Source organism: Paramormyrops kingsleyae, chromosome 23 (assembly GCF_048594095.1).
Source record: "Paramormyrops kingsleyae isolate MSU_618 chromosome 23, PKINGS_0.4, whole genome shotgun sequence".
Taxonomy (NCBI): Eukaryota; Metazoa; Chordata; class Actinopteri; order Osteoglossiformes; family Mormyridae; genus Paramormyrops; species Paramormyrops kingsleyae.
Window position 1 is genome coordinate 1470255 of NC_132819.1, and position 19746 is coordinate 1490000.

General features: G+C 40.3%; 2 protein-coding genes across 3 annotated transcripts in view; one reads left to right on the top strand and one right to left on the bottom strand.

Moving 5' to 3' along the window:
* The window catches only part of LOC140581960 (uncharacterized), a 90510-nt gene that overhangs the window by 70708 nt on the left and 56 nt on the right, over nucleotides 1–19746 (top strand). The window contains exon 4 of the mRNA XM_072705924.1: nucleotides 19727–19746. This exon is cut by the window's right edge and continues 56 nt beyond it. Coding sequence (XP_072562025.1) covers nucleotides 19727–19746 — 20 coding nt within the window. The remainder of the gene's footprint in view (nucleotides 1–19726) is intronic.
* LOC111837915 (death-associated protein kinase 2-like) overlaps nucleotides 6703–19746 on the bottom strand; it is a 24661-nt gene continuing 11617 nt past the window's right edge. For both annotated transcript variants that reach the window (XM_023800374.2, XM_023800376.2), the window contains 4 exons: nucleotides 16603–16648; nucleotides 16399–16488; nucleotides 9112–9198; nucleotides 6703–7337 (listed from right to left, as the gene is read on the bottom strand). In XM_023800374.2, the coding sequence (XP_023656142.1) occupies nucleotides 7263–7337; nucleotides 9112–9198; nucleotides 16399–16488; nucleotides 16603–16648 (298 nt within the window). In that variant the 3' untranslated portion in view covers nucleotides 6703–7262. The remainder of the gene's footprint in view (nucleotides 7338–9111; nucleotides 9199–16398; nucleotides 16489–16602; nucleotides 16649–19746) is intronic.

Below are 19746 nucleotides of genomic sequence, written 5' to 3' on the forward strand. Positions count from 1 at the left end.
GATTTAGGAGAGGTAGATCCTGCTTAACGAATCTACTTGAGTTCTTTGAGGAAGCTACAAGTGAAATTGATCAAAAAAAGGCCTATGATGTGATTTACTTAGATTTCCAGAAGGCCTTTGATGTTGTCCCCCACAAACGGCTCTTGCTAAAGCTTAAAGCTGCAGGGATTTTAGGAACTGTGGCAGCTTGGATTGAAAACTGGTTAACTGACAGGAAGCAGCGAGTAGTTATTAGAGGCACAATGTCACAGTGGGTCTCCGTTCATAGTGGGGTACCGCAGGGTTCAATTTTAGGACCACTATTGTTCCTAATTAACATTAATGATATTGACACAAATACATACCGTAAACTGGTTAAATTTGCAGATGACACCAAGGTGGGCAGTGTAGCAGATACTGATCTAGCAGCAGAGAGGCTTCAATGGGATCTGAATTTAATTAGCGAATGGGCTGATACTTGGCAGATGAAATTTAACACAGAAAAATGTAAGGTAATCCATGCAGGGAGCAGAAATATAAAGTACAGATATTTTATGGGTTCCACTGAAATAAAGGTAGCTGATTACGAGAAAGATCTCGGTATGTATGTTGATGCTTCCATGTCCCACTCTCGCCAGTGTGGGGAAGCAATAAAAAAGGCCAACAGAATGTTGGGTTATATCTCTAGGTGTGTGGAGTTTAAGTCAAGGGAGGTGATGTTACACTTATATAATTCCTTGGTAAGACCCCACCTAGAATACTGTGTGCAAGTTTGGTCACCATACCTCAAGAGGGACATTGATGCCTTAGAAAAGGTGCAACGAAGAGCTACGAGAATGATTCCTGGTCTTAGAGGACTGTCTTATGAGGAGAGGTTAGCTGAACTGAATCTGTTTAGCCTTGAGCAAAGGAGACTAAGGGGGGATATGATTCAGGTCTATAAGATTCTAACGGGTCTGGATGCTGTTCAGCCAAATGACTATTTCAATATTAGTCTAAATACTAGAACTCGTGGCCATAAGTGGAAATTAGCGGGAGAACATTTTAAAACAAATTTGAGGAAGCACTTCTTTACACAGCGTGTAGTTAGAGTATGGAATAGTCTTCCTGCTAGTGTAGTGGAAGCTGGGTTCCTTTAAATCAGAGCTAGATAAGATTTTAACAACTCTGAGCTATTAGTTAAGTTCTCCCCAAATGAGCTTGATGGGCCGAATGACCTCCTCTTGTTTGTAAATTTCTTATGTTCTTATGTTAACACCTCTGGGACATTATGTTTCGGTCCATCCGACGTGGCCAGGTTGCACCTCAGACTGTCCAGGAGCTCAGTGATGCCATGGTCCAGATGTGGGAGGAGATCCCCCGGGACACCATCCATCATCTCATTAGGAGGATGCCCTGACATTGTTAGGCATGCATACAAGCTACATGGGGGCCATAAAAAAACTACTGAGTACGATTTTGAGTTGCTGCAATGAATTTTCAGCAAAATGGACTAGCCTGCTGCATCATTTTTTCACTTAGATTTTTGGGGTGCCTTTGAATTCAGCCCTCTGTAGGTTTGTAATTTTCATTTCCATCACACGATGTGGCATCCATTCACTCTTAACACATCACCCAGTTCATATCAGTATAGATATCCAGCAGGATTTTTTCCCCATTGAAATCTGATGTGTTTCCAAAGTGTTCCTTTAATTTTTTTGAGCAGTAACAACCTTTAAATTAAACTTTTCAAATAACCAAATTAACAATTACTTACCCGAGACTAACTTCCTGCTGAACCACGTTTAACTAAACTAAAGCGAAGTTGCTCTAGGAAGGCCGAAAAACCACAAAAAACCCTCTCAAAGCTGGTTACTGCCAGAGTGGGGAAAAAAGTGGAAAATATCCTCCCGGCCCCGACTGGCGACTGAGCAAAGCTCAGGAGCAACTGTCCTTTCAGAGTTAATGTTACCGGCGTTAGATAATATTACCCCGCGGGTGTTTGATGCGAAGGTATGCAGACAGAAAAACTGCTCACGCAACACCTGCAGCTATCGATAACACTCGCTGTCAATTAACAAGGACAGACAAGTACTCACATAGACCAAGGAAAAAAATAAAAGTTAAAAATTAAACAACAACCACCCACGTAACCGTACTGGCACACAAACACTCAAATATACTTCCAGATAACCGCTTCAACAGGCGCACAACACAACACAAGTGCACACAGCGTCTACACCACTCCCACACAGTGCAGCAATCCCAGCAGCCTCTACCAAAAACTGAGCAAAAAAAAAAAGTGAAACTTTTTGTGATGTCAAAAGTAATATTAAAATCTGTTTTTTGACAATGTAATTTCAAATCACAAGGTTTCAAAAAAAGTTAGTTTGTTGTAAACTGAGAGTACTTCATAATTGCTGTGTGAAAATTAAAAGGGTTCCAACAAAAAAAAGATAGAATAAAAGATAAAAAAAATTTTTTGATAATCTGTCCAAGAACCACAGTGCTCCTATGCATTTAAATGAAAGTGTCCGAAATCCCTTGAACATCCATCTCCAGAGTATTCAAGCAAAAAACACCCAACAGAAACACTTGGTAATTGAAAACACCCATCTTTGTAAAGAGACATGAATAATACAGGTCGTCGTTGACTTATGACCGTAATCTGTTTCGGCTGACTGTTGTTTTTAAATCACCATTTAAGCTGCAATGACATAAACAGATACGACTGTATGTGAACAATAGCCTGAGCACAAGATGAATGAATGGGTGTCTCGCGGGGATGTTCTCAGTGCCAGCAGTTGGGCCGGAAACTGTCGTATACTTACCCTGGGCGACACTCACACTGCCAGATGCAGTGCAGTCGTGGCCACATAAAGTCGATCAGTCATAAGTTGCGTTGGTTGTAAGTAAACAACAACCTGTAGTATTTTTCATTGATGTAGTGTTTAACCACGCTGCATAACTATTTGCAAAAAAAATAGTTTGTTACAAGCCAGGCTTGAGCCCACAAAACAAGGGAACAAAATCTAAGCTGCACAATCAGCCCACTGACCTATGTGGCACCTATGTGGAGAATAGAGAAAATACACTAGGGACTAGACACACTGGGCCTGAAGGGCAAGAAACAGGGAGGAGGACATGATGGCCAGCAACATCTGCTGGCAAAATGAGAAGGGAACACAGAGGGCAGGGTGGGGCAGACACCGACCCTGACACACAGCATTGTCGGCAAAGGCAAGATCAGTAAATCATTGGTAAATGGACTGCATTTATATAGTGCTTTTTACTACTCTTACGAGTACCAAAGCACTTTACAATCTATGCCTCACATTCACACCACACATTCACACATCGATGGTGGAGGCTGCCATGCAAGGCTCCAACCAGCTCACCGGGAGCAATTTGGGGTTCAGTGTCTTGCTCAAGGACACTTTGATAGGGTCAGGAGGACCCAGGGCTCAAACCTGCAACCCTCTGGTTGCTGAATGGTAGCACTAACTCCTGCACCACCATCACCCACCAACAGATGCCCCCCAACCGCTGGACCCCATGACCCTGTCCAACACCCAGGACATGCAAGCATCAAACACAGTAGGAGTAAGAACATACCCCTGGCAAACCCCAAAATCAACTGGGAAGAACACGGAGGTTCTCCCTCCGATCTACACTAACAGTACCAATGTTCAGGCCAGCTATGACATCCAGCAACTTCAGGGTGATCCCACAAAGCCCCACAATGTCCCACAGGGCAAATCAATTGAGTGAAACGCTTTACGAAAATCCAGAAAGGCTGCAAAGAACCTCTGCTGATATTCTCGCTTGTGCTCAATGGGAACCTTCAGGGCCAGGATGTGGTCGATGGTAGACTTCTTAGGCATAAAACCAGACTGCTCCAGTCACTGGTACTGTAGGTGAGCAAGTGATCACGGATCCTGTAAAGAATGACCTTACCCGGCACTGAGAGCAGTATTATTCCCTTGTAGTTGTTGCATCCAGGTGATCACCCTTCCTTTCCAGATTCATGTTAAACAGATTACAAGTCTTGTTTTCCAGTTAGTTGGGATGATGCCTGTCTCCCAAATGGAAGCAAAGATTTCCCACAATTCCAGGAGAACAGCCTTACCGCCAGCCTGGAGAAGTCCACCGTGGATACCACAGATCCTTGTGGCCTTCTATATGTGCAATCTCAGTGAGATTGGATGGTTCACAGCTGATCGGAGAATCAGCCTCAAGAACTGTGGACCCAGAGGTGTCCAACACCCTAGCCGGAGGATCAGCTTTAAACAACTGTTCAACGTAGCCGGCCAAGCAGCAGTGTTATCCGTAACCTCCGTTCCATCACCTGCCCTGACTGCAAGTCTCTGACGAACAGATTCCGATGTACATGATGCTTTGATTCCTCTGTAAGCAGGATGTGGGTCAACAGACCACAGATGGTGTGCCACCTGCTCACTGATTCGCCTAACAAACACCTCCTTATCTACCTTCATAGCTGTCCTCTTCAGTTCCCGGTACAGACTGTAGTTGCCTCTTTTGCACAGTCATGCATTGCGATTCTTCTCAATAATATCCAGAGTGCACTGCGAGATGAATCCTTCTGTGAACACTGGTAACACCAACACAACCCTTGACAACTTTAGGGGTCTTATCATGGAAGGTCTCCCACTTCACATTAGGGTTGGCAGTCACACTCAAGTCTGCAAGTTCCTCACACAACCTGCATGCAAAGTCATCAGAAACAGCTTGATCTTGGAGTCTGGCCAAGTTCAGCCTCATTCTCCTAGTAGGTGGTAGCCTACTCGACCTAAGCTGAATCTTTAGAGTAGTAACAACAAGTCTGTGGTTAGAACTCACAAACTGGGCACTTCTGTAGACCCTGAAGTTCTGCACGAGCCTCCAATGTCTGCTCACGAGGATGTGATCGATCTCCTTCACCACACCACCAGCATTGGAGTAAAAAATCCAATGATGCAGCTCAGGGGGTTGGAACCAGGATCCAGTGACACACAACCCCTGACCTTTTGCAAAGTCAAGGAACATGGAGCTACTCTCAAGCCGGTCACCAGACCCATGGGGATGGACGCAATACTCATAGGCAGCCCTGTCAGTGCCAGTGGGCACACTGAAGTCACCCATGACCAGAAGAGTGTCATCTTGTGGGCACCCATCAACCACCGAGCAAAGTTGTGAGTAAAATGTCTCCCTTAACGAGACATCACTCACCGTGGTTGGAGCATACACTGAGACAACAGACAAGACACCCAAGGAGTGCCTTCACTTAGGTCTCATAATACACTCTTTGAAAGGATTGACATCAGAATCGTCAGGAGGAGCAGATCCACCACAGCAACAGCTACACCCTGAGTATGGTAGCCATCAGAGCGACCAGACCAAAAGCAAGTGCACCTACCTTCAGAGGTCTGGCCACTGTCCACGCTCTGTACCTCAGAGAGAGCCACCACCGAAATGCAGAGTTTTTGAAGCTCCCCTGACCGCAAAGGAAGATGGTCGTCTTGCCAGAGAGACAAGACCTTCCTTGGGCCTACTCAGATGGGTTGTGTCAAACTGGGACCAAGTGCTGATATGCAGCGGGCAACATCTCAACACTACACCAGCCCTGATCCCCAACAGGCCTGACCCTATTAGCTCTCTGACAGTTAAAGGTACATGACCCGGTACATGACTAAAATGTGTATTTTAACTAGCATATTATTGATTTACCATAAGGAAAATATATTTAAAGAATAAATGGCAAATACTGTCACAAGACAATGCAAAAAGAATAAGGATTTTAAGGTTTTTAATTATATTTCATGGTGAAGTGTAGCATTAGTGAGCAGGGATAGGTGACATACTCTATTTTTCCTTAATGTTTTACATTATGTATGTTTGATTTGCAATGAGGACATTGTGGATGATACTTTGCTTAAGAATAACATGTATAAAAGAGCAACTTTTCATGCATATATATGTATTATAATGTCCTGGGGACAGAAATTGCACGGGTTTGGTGAAATGGTCCACCTACTGTACTTAATACTAGCCTAGTTAAACGTGTGGAGAGAGTGTTATCTGAAGGCTGGTTCATATTTCCCACACGTGTACTAGCGGATGTGTCTGCTCAAACGTTTATGACTAGTTTGATGTCACTGTGCATCTCCGCGAACAAGCACCTGCTGCACTCCAAATTTGTGTCCATGCAGTGATGTATGCTCTGGATACACTGCGCATGATCGATTTGCTACATTAAATATGAACATGGATGTTTTTGATGAACATTGGGGTAGTTTGCAAACCCTACAGACCATTTACAAGGTAATAAAACTGTTACATGCATGCAAATGCGTGTGTATGTGAGGACAGACTTGTCGCGAAGTAAAAGTCTCATTCCAGCCAGTTGGCAAGCCTTTGAGCTGGCCCTCTGAATTTGTAAAACTTAGAGAAACAGACACAAACCTCACTGTTGTGGTATATGTGCAGAAAATATCAGAATAATTTATACGATTATAATTAATAATTATAATAATAATAGAAATACAACACGTACGCATGTGCAAAGTATGCGGCTTGACTGGAGAACATTTCCGTCTGCATACGCAGAGTGGATGAGCGAATGTTGCACTTGTGCGGAGAAGTTTGAACCAGCTTTAAGTCTGCCAACCTTGTAAATGGCATGCAGGGAAGTTGTTAGTGCTCGTTTCAGGTTAGTATACAAACACTTTAAGTACTGCATTCACATACATTTGCACACATTTTATTTTAAATAAAAGGCAGAAAGAACAGAATTATTAAAATAGATTATGGCATTCCTAATCTGTCATAATGTATATTACATAAGGCATGTTAAACTACTATACGCACAATGGCATACATCCTAAAACTGCCAATAAGTCATTACGATACGATACGAGATTTTTATTTGCCATTTGTGCATAAAACCAACATTACAGGCACATTGGAATTCTTGTGCAGAGCTCTCTCAGAATCCAGTTGTTAGAAATACATTTACAGAAAAAAAGTAATAGTTTTTTAAAAAAATAAATACAAGTACTAATCATGAAAGAACTATGAAAAAAAAAATTAAATATTAGCCACATATCATTGACCATGTTGAAGACATTTGGGAGTAAACTAGTCTAATACATTCTGTAAGCTGTGCAGAGAATGTGGCTAATATGAAACCAGCTTTTCTGGTGTATCATGCTACTTAAACACAAAGTACAGCCACTTCATGTTGGTACATGCCACACCCATCCAAGTAGGACAGTGGTCCTCTCGCAATCTCTCAGTCCCCATGATTATCTGCTGTTGCATCTTTGGAGATTCAGGGAAATTGGCTTGGCCAGTGCCTCCTCCTGGTCACTGTCTGCCTTCTGGGGGGGAGAAACAGAGCTGAGTCTCAGGGAATCCTGTCTGTCATCTAGCTCACATACATCCATCCATTTTTAAAGGGACCTATTATGCTTTTCTCGATTTTCCCCTTCCTTTAGTTTGTTATATTGCTGTATGCGCAATATAACACTCTGCAAAGTACACACCAAAGGGAATAACTGTTCTATAATCTGCCTGAAACATCTCAGTGGAATTCCTGCCCTTACTTCCATGACATGTTAGGTCACCTCATAATACAATCTTTATTGGTCACCTACCTGCAAGCTTGGCACACCCTCATACAACCCACAGCCTGTGCAGCAAGTTTTTCAGACAGGGGCAGAACGTGTAGGGCAAGCTGACCAATCAGAGCACAGTAGGCTCACCAAGGGTGGGACTTACAGCTCCAACAGGGCATTTCAGACAGAGTTATAGACAGAGTGGCAGTATGAGAAACATAATGTGTTTTGGAACATTGAATCGTGTAAATCTATTCTAGTAGGCCCCAAAAATAAAACATGAACAAAGAAAAGCATAATATGGCTCTTTTAATGACAAATAATCCAGTTCCCCAAAGGCCCACTCTGAGAAGCGCAGGACATTAAGGTAGGGTGTAACCTTGAGTGAATGTCGGTCCACATATCGCACATCAAGGTCTTAAAGAGAACCAATGAACTTGTGGCCAGAACAGTACACACTAAATCACCTTGGAACCCTGGTTCACACATGGAACCCGAAGCCCTTTTAGATGGGATTAGTTTTACCTGAGGAGGTTCAGTATATAAGACTGAATTAATTGGCTGATTCAGATGGGATAAGAAATGCGTGTAATTAACCCAAATTGCCAGAGATAGCAGAGATAACATGAACGGATGGGATTTGTTTTAACATCAGTTGACTCGAATAGAACACAAATTACAACAGAATTTTAATTTTTGGTAGACCTATCCACTTAACATACTAATAAACCACAATAAAAACAGAACTTTTTCCTCCCAACCATACAGTAGTTTACAAATGAGTATACCCAGCACTTGATTACTTGCTGACTGCTTTATCCTCTTTTTTTCTTCCAGGGTGTGACAGGGTGTTTTAGTAAGGGAAAAACAAATTTTCATTGATTTCTGTAGTCCTTGCAGTTACCATTTCCTGACCGTAATGGTCAGCTAGCTAAGTAAGAAGCACAAGTGAAAATTCAAATTCGCTGCCAATAAAAGTGGGGGGTGTCAGGGGTGCAGCTATTAGAGAGCAGCTGCAGGTCACCTACTTGTCAAAAAGTGAAGGATTTTCATAGACTCATTTGGCAAGTAACCTGCACCCAGGAAGTATCAGACAGAAATTAACCAAGGATTGGAATCAATTCTTAATGAATGCTGACAGACTACCAGGTGCATTGTATGAGTAAACAAATTCTATTTTAGAATTATTTCACATTATCTAATTCATTTATGTTGTACATGTCTTCAAATATTCTATTCTTCAATAGAATTTTTATTCTGGAGGCTTGTAATAATTACAGACAGGGCAGATTTGGACTGGATTAAAATTACGGACATAGTTGATAATTGCTTTAATTCTCCCAGAAAAAAACTAACCCTGTCCAAATAGGACTCAACACTTATTTTTCACTTATTCTTTCATGTTATTCTGTTCCAACCACTCACTGAGAGGGATTCTGAGAAGACAAAGTATTTCAGATGAGATGACTTTTAGGAATGATTCTGCACAAACAGTCTAGAGTTCAGACTGCCATCTCCTCCTGCAACAAATTCTCACCTGCTCCCAGTATCCCTGGGCTGCCTTCTGGCGTAACGAATGTAGCTGGTTTAGGCGGTAACATATCAACACCATGTTATAGGACAGCTGTACAGGAAGAAAACAAATGAAAAGAGACAGATGTATGAATAGGCAGTTGTATATGAATGGTATCTGAAACACTAGAAATTTGTATATGTGACATTAAGTCTTAAGCAGACAAAGAAAATGATGTTCAAATGACGTGCTCGTATAAAACTGACATTATGTCTGTAAAAGTGTGTCAGCTTCCATTTTCAGACTTCTCCTACAGTCATCCCAATATTTAGAGTAACTGTCCAATATATGCATGTATTTTTAGACTCGATCACTACCCCACCTCATATGGGTAATTAATGCTTCATTGACTCTTTAAACTAATTAAATTAATGAATTGAGCTGATGGTGAAATTTAATGAATACATGTAATGGCTGGGGTGCCTCTGAAGCCGTCTTCTGCTAGCCATCCAACTAGATATCAGTAACTTTTTGGAGAACAAAGGATATACTTGTTAGTTTCTGTTGTGCCACTCCTAATTTTCCTATGTTCATATGTAGTGTTAAATTGTGTTTTTTATTCTGAGCACATATTCCCTTGCTATTCAGATTAACAGCTTTAAACATTTCCTTTGACTACCTAAGACAGGAGTGTCAGTCTTATATAGAAAGGGCTGTTGTGTATGTTGGTTTTTGCTGCAACTCCACAATTAGATAACTAATTACAGGACTGATTGGCCGAAAAGCCCTCACACCTGAGTTTGAGCAGCTGACCTAAAGGTTATTCCAAAAACCTGCATGCACACTGGCCCTTGGTGGATAAGATTGGCCACCCCTGGCCTAAGACTTTTGCACAGCATTGTATGTGTCACACTGCATTATACAAAATGTCACTAGTTGGCAAAATTCTACCTAATCATTTGGCTTCACCTCTGTAGTTAGGTTCATGAAGCAAGTACAGTGGTACCTCAGTTCTCGAACTCATTAGAACTCGAATTTCTTAAAAGTCGAATCAACCAGTTCGAAAAAAAATTACCTAGAGCTTGATCTGAATCTCAGAAGTCAAACCGTGAACACCGACCTAAGATAACTTGTACACACAGGGAATTGAGTCACGCGGCACGTCTCTGCGCAAACAAAGGGTAACGCTTCAGTCTCAGCTTTGCATTCGCTGTGATAGCATCGTGCATGTTTACTAGGGCTGCCCCCAAATAGTCGACTAAACGTTAGTCGATATGAAGAGGGCTTGGTCGAATACATTTTCATTAGTCGGTTAGTCGCAAAAAAATTCACGTGAAATTAGGCAATCAGGGGCTGCGCAGTCAGTGTATGACATCAAAGCAATGAGAGATCAACGCGATCTCGTGCCTCGCGGTATACCAAAGTGCACTTGTGGGAGAGGTGTCTGGCTGATGCTAATAATTATGTCAGGAAAAAACTCCAAAGTGTGGGATTATTAATTTTGAAAATTAATATAATTTTTATATTGTTCAAAAGGAAAATTAACAAAAACGAACAATTTAATAAATGCACATGGCACATCGCACAACACCAAAACTTAGAATAAAAAAGAAGGCAAACAAATTAACAGCCTAAGTATTTGATTAAATTGTTTAGAACAACTATATTTAAGACAAAATGTGGAACAAATAATTTAAAGAACACTAATACAAATCAAAAATATCAGAGCAAAGCCGCAAACTGCCATTAAGACGACGGATGAGTCTTGACCTGAAACAACAAATTGCAAACATTAGACTAATTTTTCTAACAGAATAAAAAACAACTTCTGCATTATATAAAAACAAATAAATAAAATAATATGTAGCCTATTTATTTATTTGTATAGCCTACCCGTTATAAAAATACCCTTTTTTTTTATAGCCTAACGGATAGCAAACAGAAACACTACAAAAAGGAAATTAAGCATTCTTACCTAAGCTTTCAATTCGATTTTATTTTTTTCATATTATGTGAGAGGAACACCAGCTTGTCCACATTGTTGGGAAGAAGGGAGCTTCTCGACTTGTTCACAATGAAGCTGGCCTTTGAAAAGATGCGCTCTGATGGAGTGGATGTGGAAGGGATACAGTGGAGGCGTTTAGCTGCTTTAGCGAGCTTTGGATATCGATGTTCATTTTTTTGCCACCATGCCAATGGTCCCGAATCAACCTTTGTTTTATCTGCCAAGTACATTTTTAGTTCATCCTTCTCTTCTGCATGCTCCTCCTCATCAATGGCCATCAGCATGGATATCTCGGCCTGCTTTTCCTTTTTCGGTTCGGGCTCACCCTCCTCTGCAGGGCTAATGCTGTCATGATCACTTTCTGGCGCAGCTTCTGTAGATAAACTTTCTGCCAGATCCGACACTGTGGAGTACGAATCTTCTCGTTCGTGTTGGTCAAAGAATGACAAGCTCTTAAAACGTGGGTCTAAGACAGCAGCTCGTATATAAATGCTGGTCGCGATATTTTCCGTCAGTTGCCATCTCGTGTCAATTTCTTTTGCTAGTTCTGTCTTCTAAACTAACTAAATTTTAGTTTATTTTATTCAAAACTGGTTTTTTTTTTTTGTTTGTTTGTTTGACATGTAACTGTTACAGTTTGTATTTTTGATAATAAATTATTAAAATGCACAGGCAGTCTGATTGCTGTTTTTATGTTATAATTAGCATATAACATTCCGGCCACTGATTTTTGTGTCCGTAAGCGCTGTATACTTTAAACGCTTTACTATTCTGTTTTAAGCGCTTAATTTTCATTTTGAACGCGCTAATATCATGCTTTAGCATTTTCTGTCATATGGAAATGTTAAACTTCAACTTGGACTGTACCTTTCCTTGTATATACGCAAGTTATTATATTAATATCATAAATTAACGATTATTCGACTAAATCGCTAAAATGCAGGAGTGTTAGTCGACTAGGAATATCTCTAGTCGGGGGCAGCCCTAATGTTTACACTAGCTGAATACATATTTGTAAACAGTAAAAATACATTTAGACAATGAAAGACAGTAACAGTAATTATTATATAATAAAATAAAGATTTCTTATTATTTTAATATTAACAATAAACCATTAATACTTTTAATTATAATAATATTGTCCTGCCGAGCGGGGACAGAACGTAGACAAAGACGCAGACATCAGGGTATCTGGGAATATGGGGTTTAATTACAGGTAAGGCAGGAAAAACGCAGACGGACAATACAATGACCAGACAGGGGAAACAAACTGAAACGCAGACTAAATACAGAGGACTAATGACAACAACCAGAAACAGCTGATCACACGGGGATTCCACATGGGGTTAACGAGGGGGCGTGGCACACGGAAAGCGCGGACGATCGGGGCAGGACATATTAAGAACATAAGAACTATACAAACGAGAGGAGGCCATTCGGCCCATCGAGCTCGCTTGGGGAACTCTTTCACTGTCACCGCCTAGTGGTTCGGACGCATATGTCCAAATTTTCAATAACAAAAAAAAATGACGTTCAATAAAAGAAACAAATGTATCAAATCAACCAAAAACGGCTTGTTACACTACAAAAAACCTTTCAGATAATATCTGTAGAAAGTTGCTTAATTTTTGTGCCATGGTTTTTTTGTAAGAAGTAAAAATAAAATGACCATGGTAGCCATCTTTAAACGGGTCGAGTGTCAGGAAGTAAAATATAAGTGTTAATAAAATGAAAACTAAGCACTTCAAACTATTTCTTTCACGGCCAATAATTCATAAACCGTCACAGTATTAAGACAAAACACGCATTTTTCCATAAATATGACTGTAATGCTCTCAAATAGCTTGCTCACTCATCGCGGAAAAATGTCAGTCGGCATTCTGTACATTCGTGCAATGTTTTTTATCTTCGGAGTTTTAGAAGAAAACCAATGAATAAAATGACAAAGTTACCCTCGTTTGAAAGCTTGATCTCTTATGTACATAAATCAATCACTGTAATCCTTCATTGTCAAGTATTTTTTCAGATATATGCCCTGCTTCCCTGCTAGCACATTATTTTTTACGCACTGAACCTTTGCCCATGGTTATGTTTCACCATAATAAACTTTTTACATGAACATCAAATTACAGTGTCATTTGCTTCATCCAATAGAGGTGTGTCTAAGGTTTGCAAAATGGTATGGGATGTGCTGATTGGGCATTGTTTTTCACGCTGGGGACATGAATGCGCAACTTATTCTCTGCAGGTGCAGTATTTGTGGGAGTGTCTCGAGTACGCATTGCGCACGTAGTCTCCGTGAGTTTACCCAGTTATTTTCGGACAACAACTTTTTTGACTGAAGAAAAATGGCTCGGATGACTTTCACTGTTGAGAAAGCACAGAAGATGATTTTGATGAGTGGATCGGGGGAAGAAAGTGTCGCTTTTATCCATTGATTCGATGGAGGAGGACGCTTTTTTGCGCGGAGAGGATGCAATGCCCGACATAAGTACATTTATTTACAGTTTACATTTTACTCTTTTATTCTATAGATTTTTATAATTCCGTGATTCAGCAAATTACAATTAACATTTGCTTTGGTAACACTTGTATTGTGGTACATTGGGAAAAGTTCCGCATCGCCTTTGTCAAGCTTTGAAGTGTGCAAAGTAATGCAGCGCTTTTGGCTTTCACTTGGGCAAAGTTACGCGGGGCTTTGTTTGGGCAAAGTTATGCGGGGCACTTGTTGGCCTTGTTTGAGCAAAGTTATGTACAGTACTTGTCGGCTTTGTTTGGGCAACATTATGTACGGTACTTGTCGGCTTTGTCTGGGCAAAGTTATGCGGGGCACTTGTCGGCTTTGTCTGGGCAAAGTTATGCGGGGCACTTGTCAGGCTTTGTTTGGGCACAGTTATGCGGGGCACTTGTCGGGCTTTGTTTGGGCACAGTTATGCAGGGTTAGGGTTAGAAACAAAATGTTTCTTATGACCCATAAGTGGTAATGCATTTAGAAAGAAAGACGCTATCACAAAACACTGCTAGTTACACTGCGGCCATTTTGGATAGGTTTTGGATAGGTTTGGCACAAGTCGTGTGAATAAAATATAGATTTTCCTACAAATGTGTGGTGATGTTGTGTGACAAAATGTTACTTATGACCCATAAGTGGTAATGCATTTCGAAAGAAAGACGCTACCCCAAAAAACACTGCTAGTTACACTGTGGCCAGTTTGGATAGGTTTTGGATAGGTTTGGCACAAGTCGTGTGAATAAAATATAGATTTTCCTACAAATGTGTGGTGATGATGTGTGACAAATTGTTACTTATGACCTATAAGTGGTAATGCATTTAGAAAGAAAGTTGCTACCCCAAAAAACACTGCTAGTTACACTATTGCCATTTTGGATAGGTTTCAGATTAGTTTAGGTTAGGTTTTGGATAGGAAAAGCTCCCAGTTGCACCATTTGCTCTTTCCTCCGTAAAACCTGTTGGGCTGCATCAAATGATATGAAATTGGGCACACATGTAGAAAACAAGTTTGGGAACCAGATTTTTAAAATTGGACCTATTCCATCATGTAGTTTTTGAAATATTTACAAAAATCCAAGACACAAAGACAGATTTTGTATTTTTCCAGCTGTTTTTGTTATATTCGCATGTCCATAAATTATACACAGGTTATTCATTTCGATATTGAACTTCCTACAATCAATTGTAAAGGGGTCAACTTTGATTTTAGGTATCAGGCATGTGTCTGTGACTTTTATATCTGAAGTTATAAGGTAATTATTCCAAAGAGGGAAGAAATGCCCCCCCATGCAAGGGGCCCCTGGTTCACTCCATAGAGTTAACTAATAGCTCAGAGTTGTTAAAATCTTATCTAGCTCTGATTTAAAGGAACCCAAGGATTCAGCTTGCACTATGTTATCAGGAAGACTATTCCATACTCTGACTACACGCTGTGTAAAGAAGTGCTTCCTTAAATCCAGTTTGAAATGTTCTCCCGCTAATTTCCACCTATGGCCACGAGTTCTTGTATTTGAACTAATACTGAAGTAACTATTCGATTGAACAGCATCCAAACCTGTTAGAATCTTATAGACCTGGATCATGTCCCCCCTCAGTCTCCTTTGCTTGAGGCTGAACAGATTTAGCTCAAATAACCTTTCCTCGTATGACATTCCTCTAAGACCAGGAATCATTCTTGTGGCCCTACGCTGCATCTTTTCTAAGGCCACAATGTCCTTTTTAAGATATGGTTACCAAACCTGCACACAATATTCTAGGTGAGGTCGCACCAAGGAATTGTATAATCTTAGCATTACCTCCCTTGACTTAAACTCCACACACTTGGAGATATACCCCAACATCCTATTGGCCTTTTTTATTGCTTCCCCGCACTGGCGAGAATGAGACATGGAAGCATCAACATATACACCAAGGTCTTTCTCATAATCAGCTACCTTTATTTCAGTAGGTCCCATAAAATACATGTACTTTATATTTCTGCTCCCTATATGGAGTACCTTACATTTGTCTATGTTAAATTTCATCTGCCAGGTGTCGGCCCAGTCACTAATTAAATTAAGATCCCGCTGTAGCTGCTGAGCCGCTAGTTCAGTATCTGCTACACCACCCACCTTGGTGTCATCTGCAAATTTCACCAGTTTACTGTATATATTGGTGTCTATATCATTTATGTAAATTAGGAACAATAGTGGTCCTAAAATTGAACCCCACTATGAACGCAGGCCCACTGTGACATTGAGCCTCTTATAACTACTCGCTGCTTCCTATCCGTTAACCAGTTATCAATCCAGGTCACTACAGTTCCTAAAATACCTGTCGCTTTGAGTTTAAGTGACAGCCTCTTGTGGGGGACAACATCAAAAGCCTTTTGGAAATCTAAGTAGATGACATCATAGGCCTTCTTATCATAAAGGAATTGTTTTTTTTAACTTTACAAATTGTTTGGATACATTTATTTTCTTACTTTAAAAATTACTGTTTTGATAAATGTGCTTAGATATGTTTAGTACAGTATATGCTCTTGTTTTATCCGGTTCATTTTGTGTTTAAATGCTAAAAAAAAAAAAAACAAACACACACAACATATTTAAGGTGTAATTTTTTGGGGCCAGGAACCAATTAATTGGTTTTCCATTATTTCTTATGGTGAAAATTCGATCAGAACTTTCGATTCGATCTGGAGTTCTGAACGGATTAAGTTTGAGTTTCGAGGTACCACTGTATAAAATAAAAAACAGCCACCTCTTTTTCATTCATTTTTTAAATGGTCATATGTGGTGATGGCTATCCTCACCTTCCACTTCCTCTTAGCATTGAATTTCTTGAAGTTCTTCATGTTGATGGAAGAACGCTTTCTTATTTTTTGCTGTGTCCTTGAGAGAGGCTATGGAGAGACAGATGAAAAAGGTAAGAGCAGCAGTAATGGGTATGGTATTGATTTCATTAACCACTGAATCCCTCCTCTAGCTTCTCCTTCCCTACAGCCACCCATGCTCACCTTGATCCAGGGGTGGTGAAGACACTCTTCAGCAGTCATCCTCCCACTGTACAAACACAAACTCAAAATGAATTTCCTTGTAACATTAATAGATACTTGTTGTAATGAAAAACTTGCCAAACAGATATACATCCAAACATCCTTCTACACACTTGTTTTTTGCCCATGGCTCAGTTTCTATACTAGCAGAAATCTATCCCAGGAAATACCGGGCAGAAGACCGCAGAACAGCTTGGGCAAGATTCCAGTCTGTTATAGGACACACACACACACACACACACACACACACTCACACATGTTGGCGTACCTATCTAAATGGGGACCTTCCATTCACTTGTATGCAGGGTGTCCGCGCGATAGTAAAAGGTAGTAAATGAAATCAAACCAAACTAAGGCCCTTGAAAGGTATTAAAAGGTAGTAAATGGAATTTGACTTGGTAGTAAATTTTTCATCGTCCACCTCAATATATTATGAGTTTCCCATTTTCTATGTATTATAACTTCATGTATTTAAAAAATATAATATACGTGCTAGCAGGACCTGAGTCGGAATTAATAGCCTATCAGAGTGACGCTGACGCCATTTCTCTGCCTTTCACCTCAGTTGAGCCAGGGTGATCTAACGTGTTGATATTAGGAGAGTCTCTGCAATTAGCTAGTCATATGAAGCCGTCATTTAAAGACTGGCTTAAGCCGGTCATGGGGAATGACCGGAAAGCATTCTGCAGTATATGCAAAAAAAAAAAAAAAAACACAACTCTAAATCTAACCTGGAATGGCGTTACCGCGATCAAATCTCACCGAGAATCCGCCAGTCATCAGTAGCGGATTTGCATGCGGGGGGAGCAGCTTCTTATTTTGTTGTTTGGTGATGCTACACGGACCGGTGGCCTGTACTACGAAGGGGGTTTAACCAAATCAGATTTAACCCGGAGTTAATTTGGGAACGCAGGGTTGACAAAATCAGGTTGTCTCAATCAGTGCTAAATCGGTGGCCTGTACTACGAAGCGGGTTTACTGGCTTATCGGGGTAACTTTGTAAGTAACTTGATGACATGTCGTGTACTGTAACTTTGCGATTAACCCGTACTACAAAAGGTGGGTAGGTTTTAGTCGAGGCATGCTGCCATGGCAATTTAAGCTAAGTCTCAAAACTGCTCGGAGCAGTTTTTGTTCTTGGTTAAGACGAGGTTTCTGCGTAAGCCAGCCCTATATGAGCACTGCCCCTCCAACTACAATTTCTCCGAAGACAATGCCGGCGTACCTGTATGATCCATACGACATTGGCGCACGAATCGTGAGGGGCTCTCTCTGTTAATATGTATGAAATGGAGCAATGGCATATAATATGCATACAATGTATTAATTAATAACTTACAGAGAAAGTTATTCTGAAAACACACATCTGCAAATTTAACCAGTTTACTGTATGTATTTGTGTCAATATCATTAATGTAAATTAGGAACAATAGTGGTCCTAAAATTGAACCCTGCGGTACCCCACTATGAACGGAGGCCCACTGTGACATTGTGCCTCTAATAACTACTCGTTGCTTCCTGTCAGTTAGCCAGTTTTCGATCCAAGCTGCCACAGTTCCTAAAATCCCTGCAGCTTTAAGCTTTAGCAAGAGCATGCTTCCAATCTGATGGTACCACACCCTCAGATAACGATTTCTGGAATATTAAAGTTAAAGGTTGGCTAATAATATCCCTCATCTCTTTTAAGACTATAGGTAAGATGCCATCAGGGCCCTGCGATTTATTTATTTTGAGTTTAGCTAGGCTTAGTATCACATCAACCTCAGTTATACATATATTGCTCATAGACGATGCTGTATTTGTATTAATCGGTGGTAAGTTACTTGTGTTCTCTACTGTGAACACCCTTGAAAAATAATCATTAAACTCATTTACTATATCAATTTCGCTATCAATTATAAGGCCCTTAATAACCTGCAAATTAGTGATTTCAGCTTTTAGTGCTCTCTTGGAGTTAAAATATTGGAAGAAACCTTTACTGTCATCCTTAGCCTCCAATGCAATTTTTCTTTCTACATCCCTCTTGGATAGCCTAATGTTATTTTTTAACTCTGCCCGTAGACTTAGATACTCCTGCTTAATTTTGAAATCATTAGTTATTTTCCAATTGTGGAACAGAGCCCTTTTCCTCCTGACTTTATTCTTAATTTCCTTAGTAAACCACCTTGGTTGTCGTTTCCTAGATTTAGTTTTGCTGGAAACAGGTGTGAAGTCCTCTTGCACTTGCAACAATGTGCTTTTAAAAAATTCCCATGCCTCTTCAACTGTTTTGTTATTTAACTCTGTCCAGTTTACAGTTTCTAATTTCCGTCTCATACCATTAAAGTTAGCCTTCCTAACATTGTATACTTTTAATTTCGACTTTGCTCTTCGGACACTAAAATTGACCTCGAATTTAACCATGTTATGATCACTACCGTACAATGGGTCTAAAACCTCTAATTTTCCAATCCTATCCTGGTTATTAGAGAAAACAAGATAAAAAAGGGCTTCTCCCCTGGTAGGAGTATTAACAAACTGAGTAAAAAAACAATCCTGTACTAATTCCACCATCTCAAGTTCATCTACAGAAGAGCCAGAGACTGTGTCCCACTGTATCCCAGGTAAATTAAAATCACCCATAACCACCACATAATTTTTATTACTCATAATCCTGATATCATCATATAACATTCTGCTTTCCTCTATAGCTACATTAGGTGCTCTATAACAAACCCCGACAATTAGGCCATTTGAATCTTTAGCATCAAGTTTTATCCATACAGCTTCTGAATTTTTTTTTTTATCAGTGAGTTCCCTTGCCTGCAAGTTTTCTTTTACGTATACTGCAACACCACCTCCCTTCTTGCCTATTCGGTCTCTACGGAACAACGGATAACCATCCATATTATATTCATCACCATCATTGTCACTCATTCATGTTTCAGCTATTCCTATAATGTAGTAATTGTCTGAAGAAATTAAAGCCTCTAAGTCATTAATTTTGTTTCTAATACTCCTAGCATTCAAATACAGACCACTAATGGTAGGCCTTTTACAGTGGCTACTTTTAATATTTATTTGGGCTTTCCGTCTCTTCCCACAGAAATTCTTAACTGACCTCCC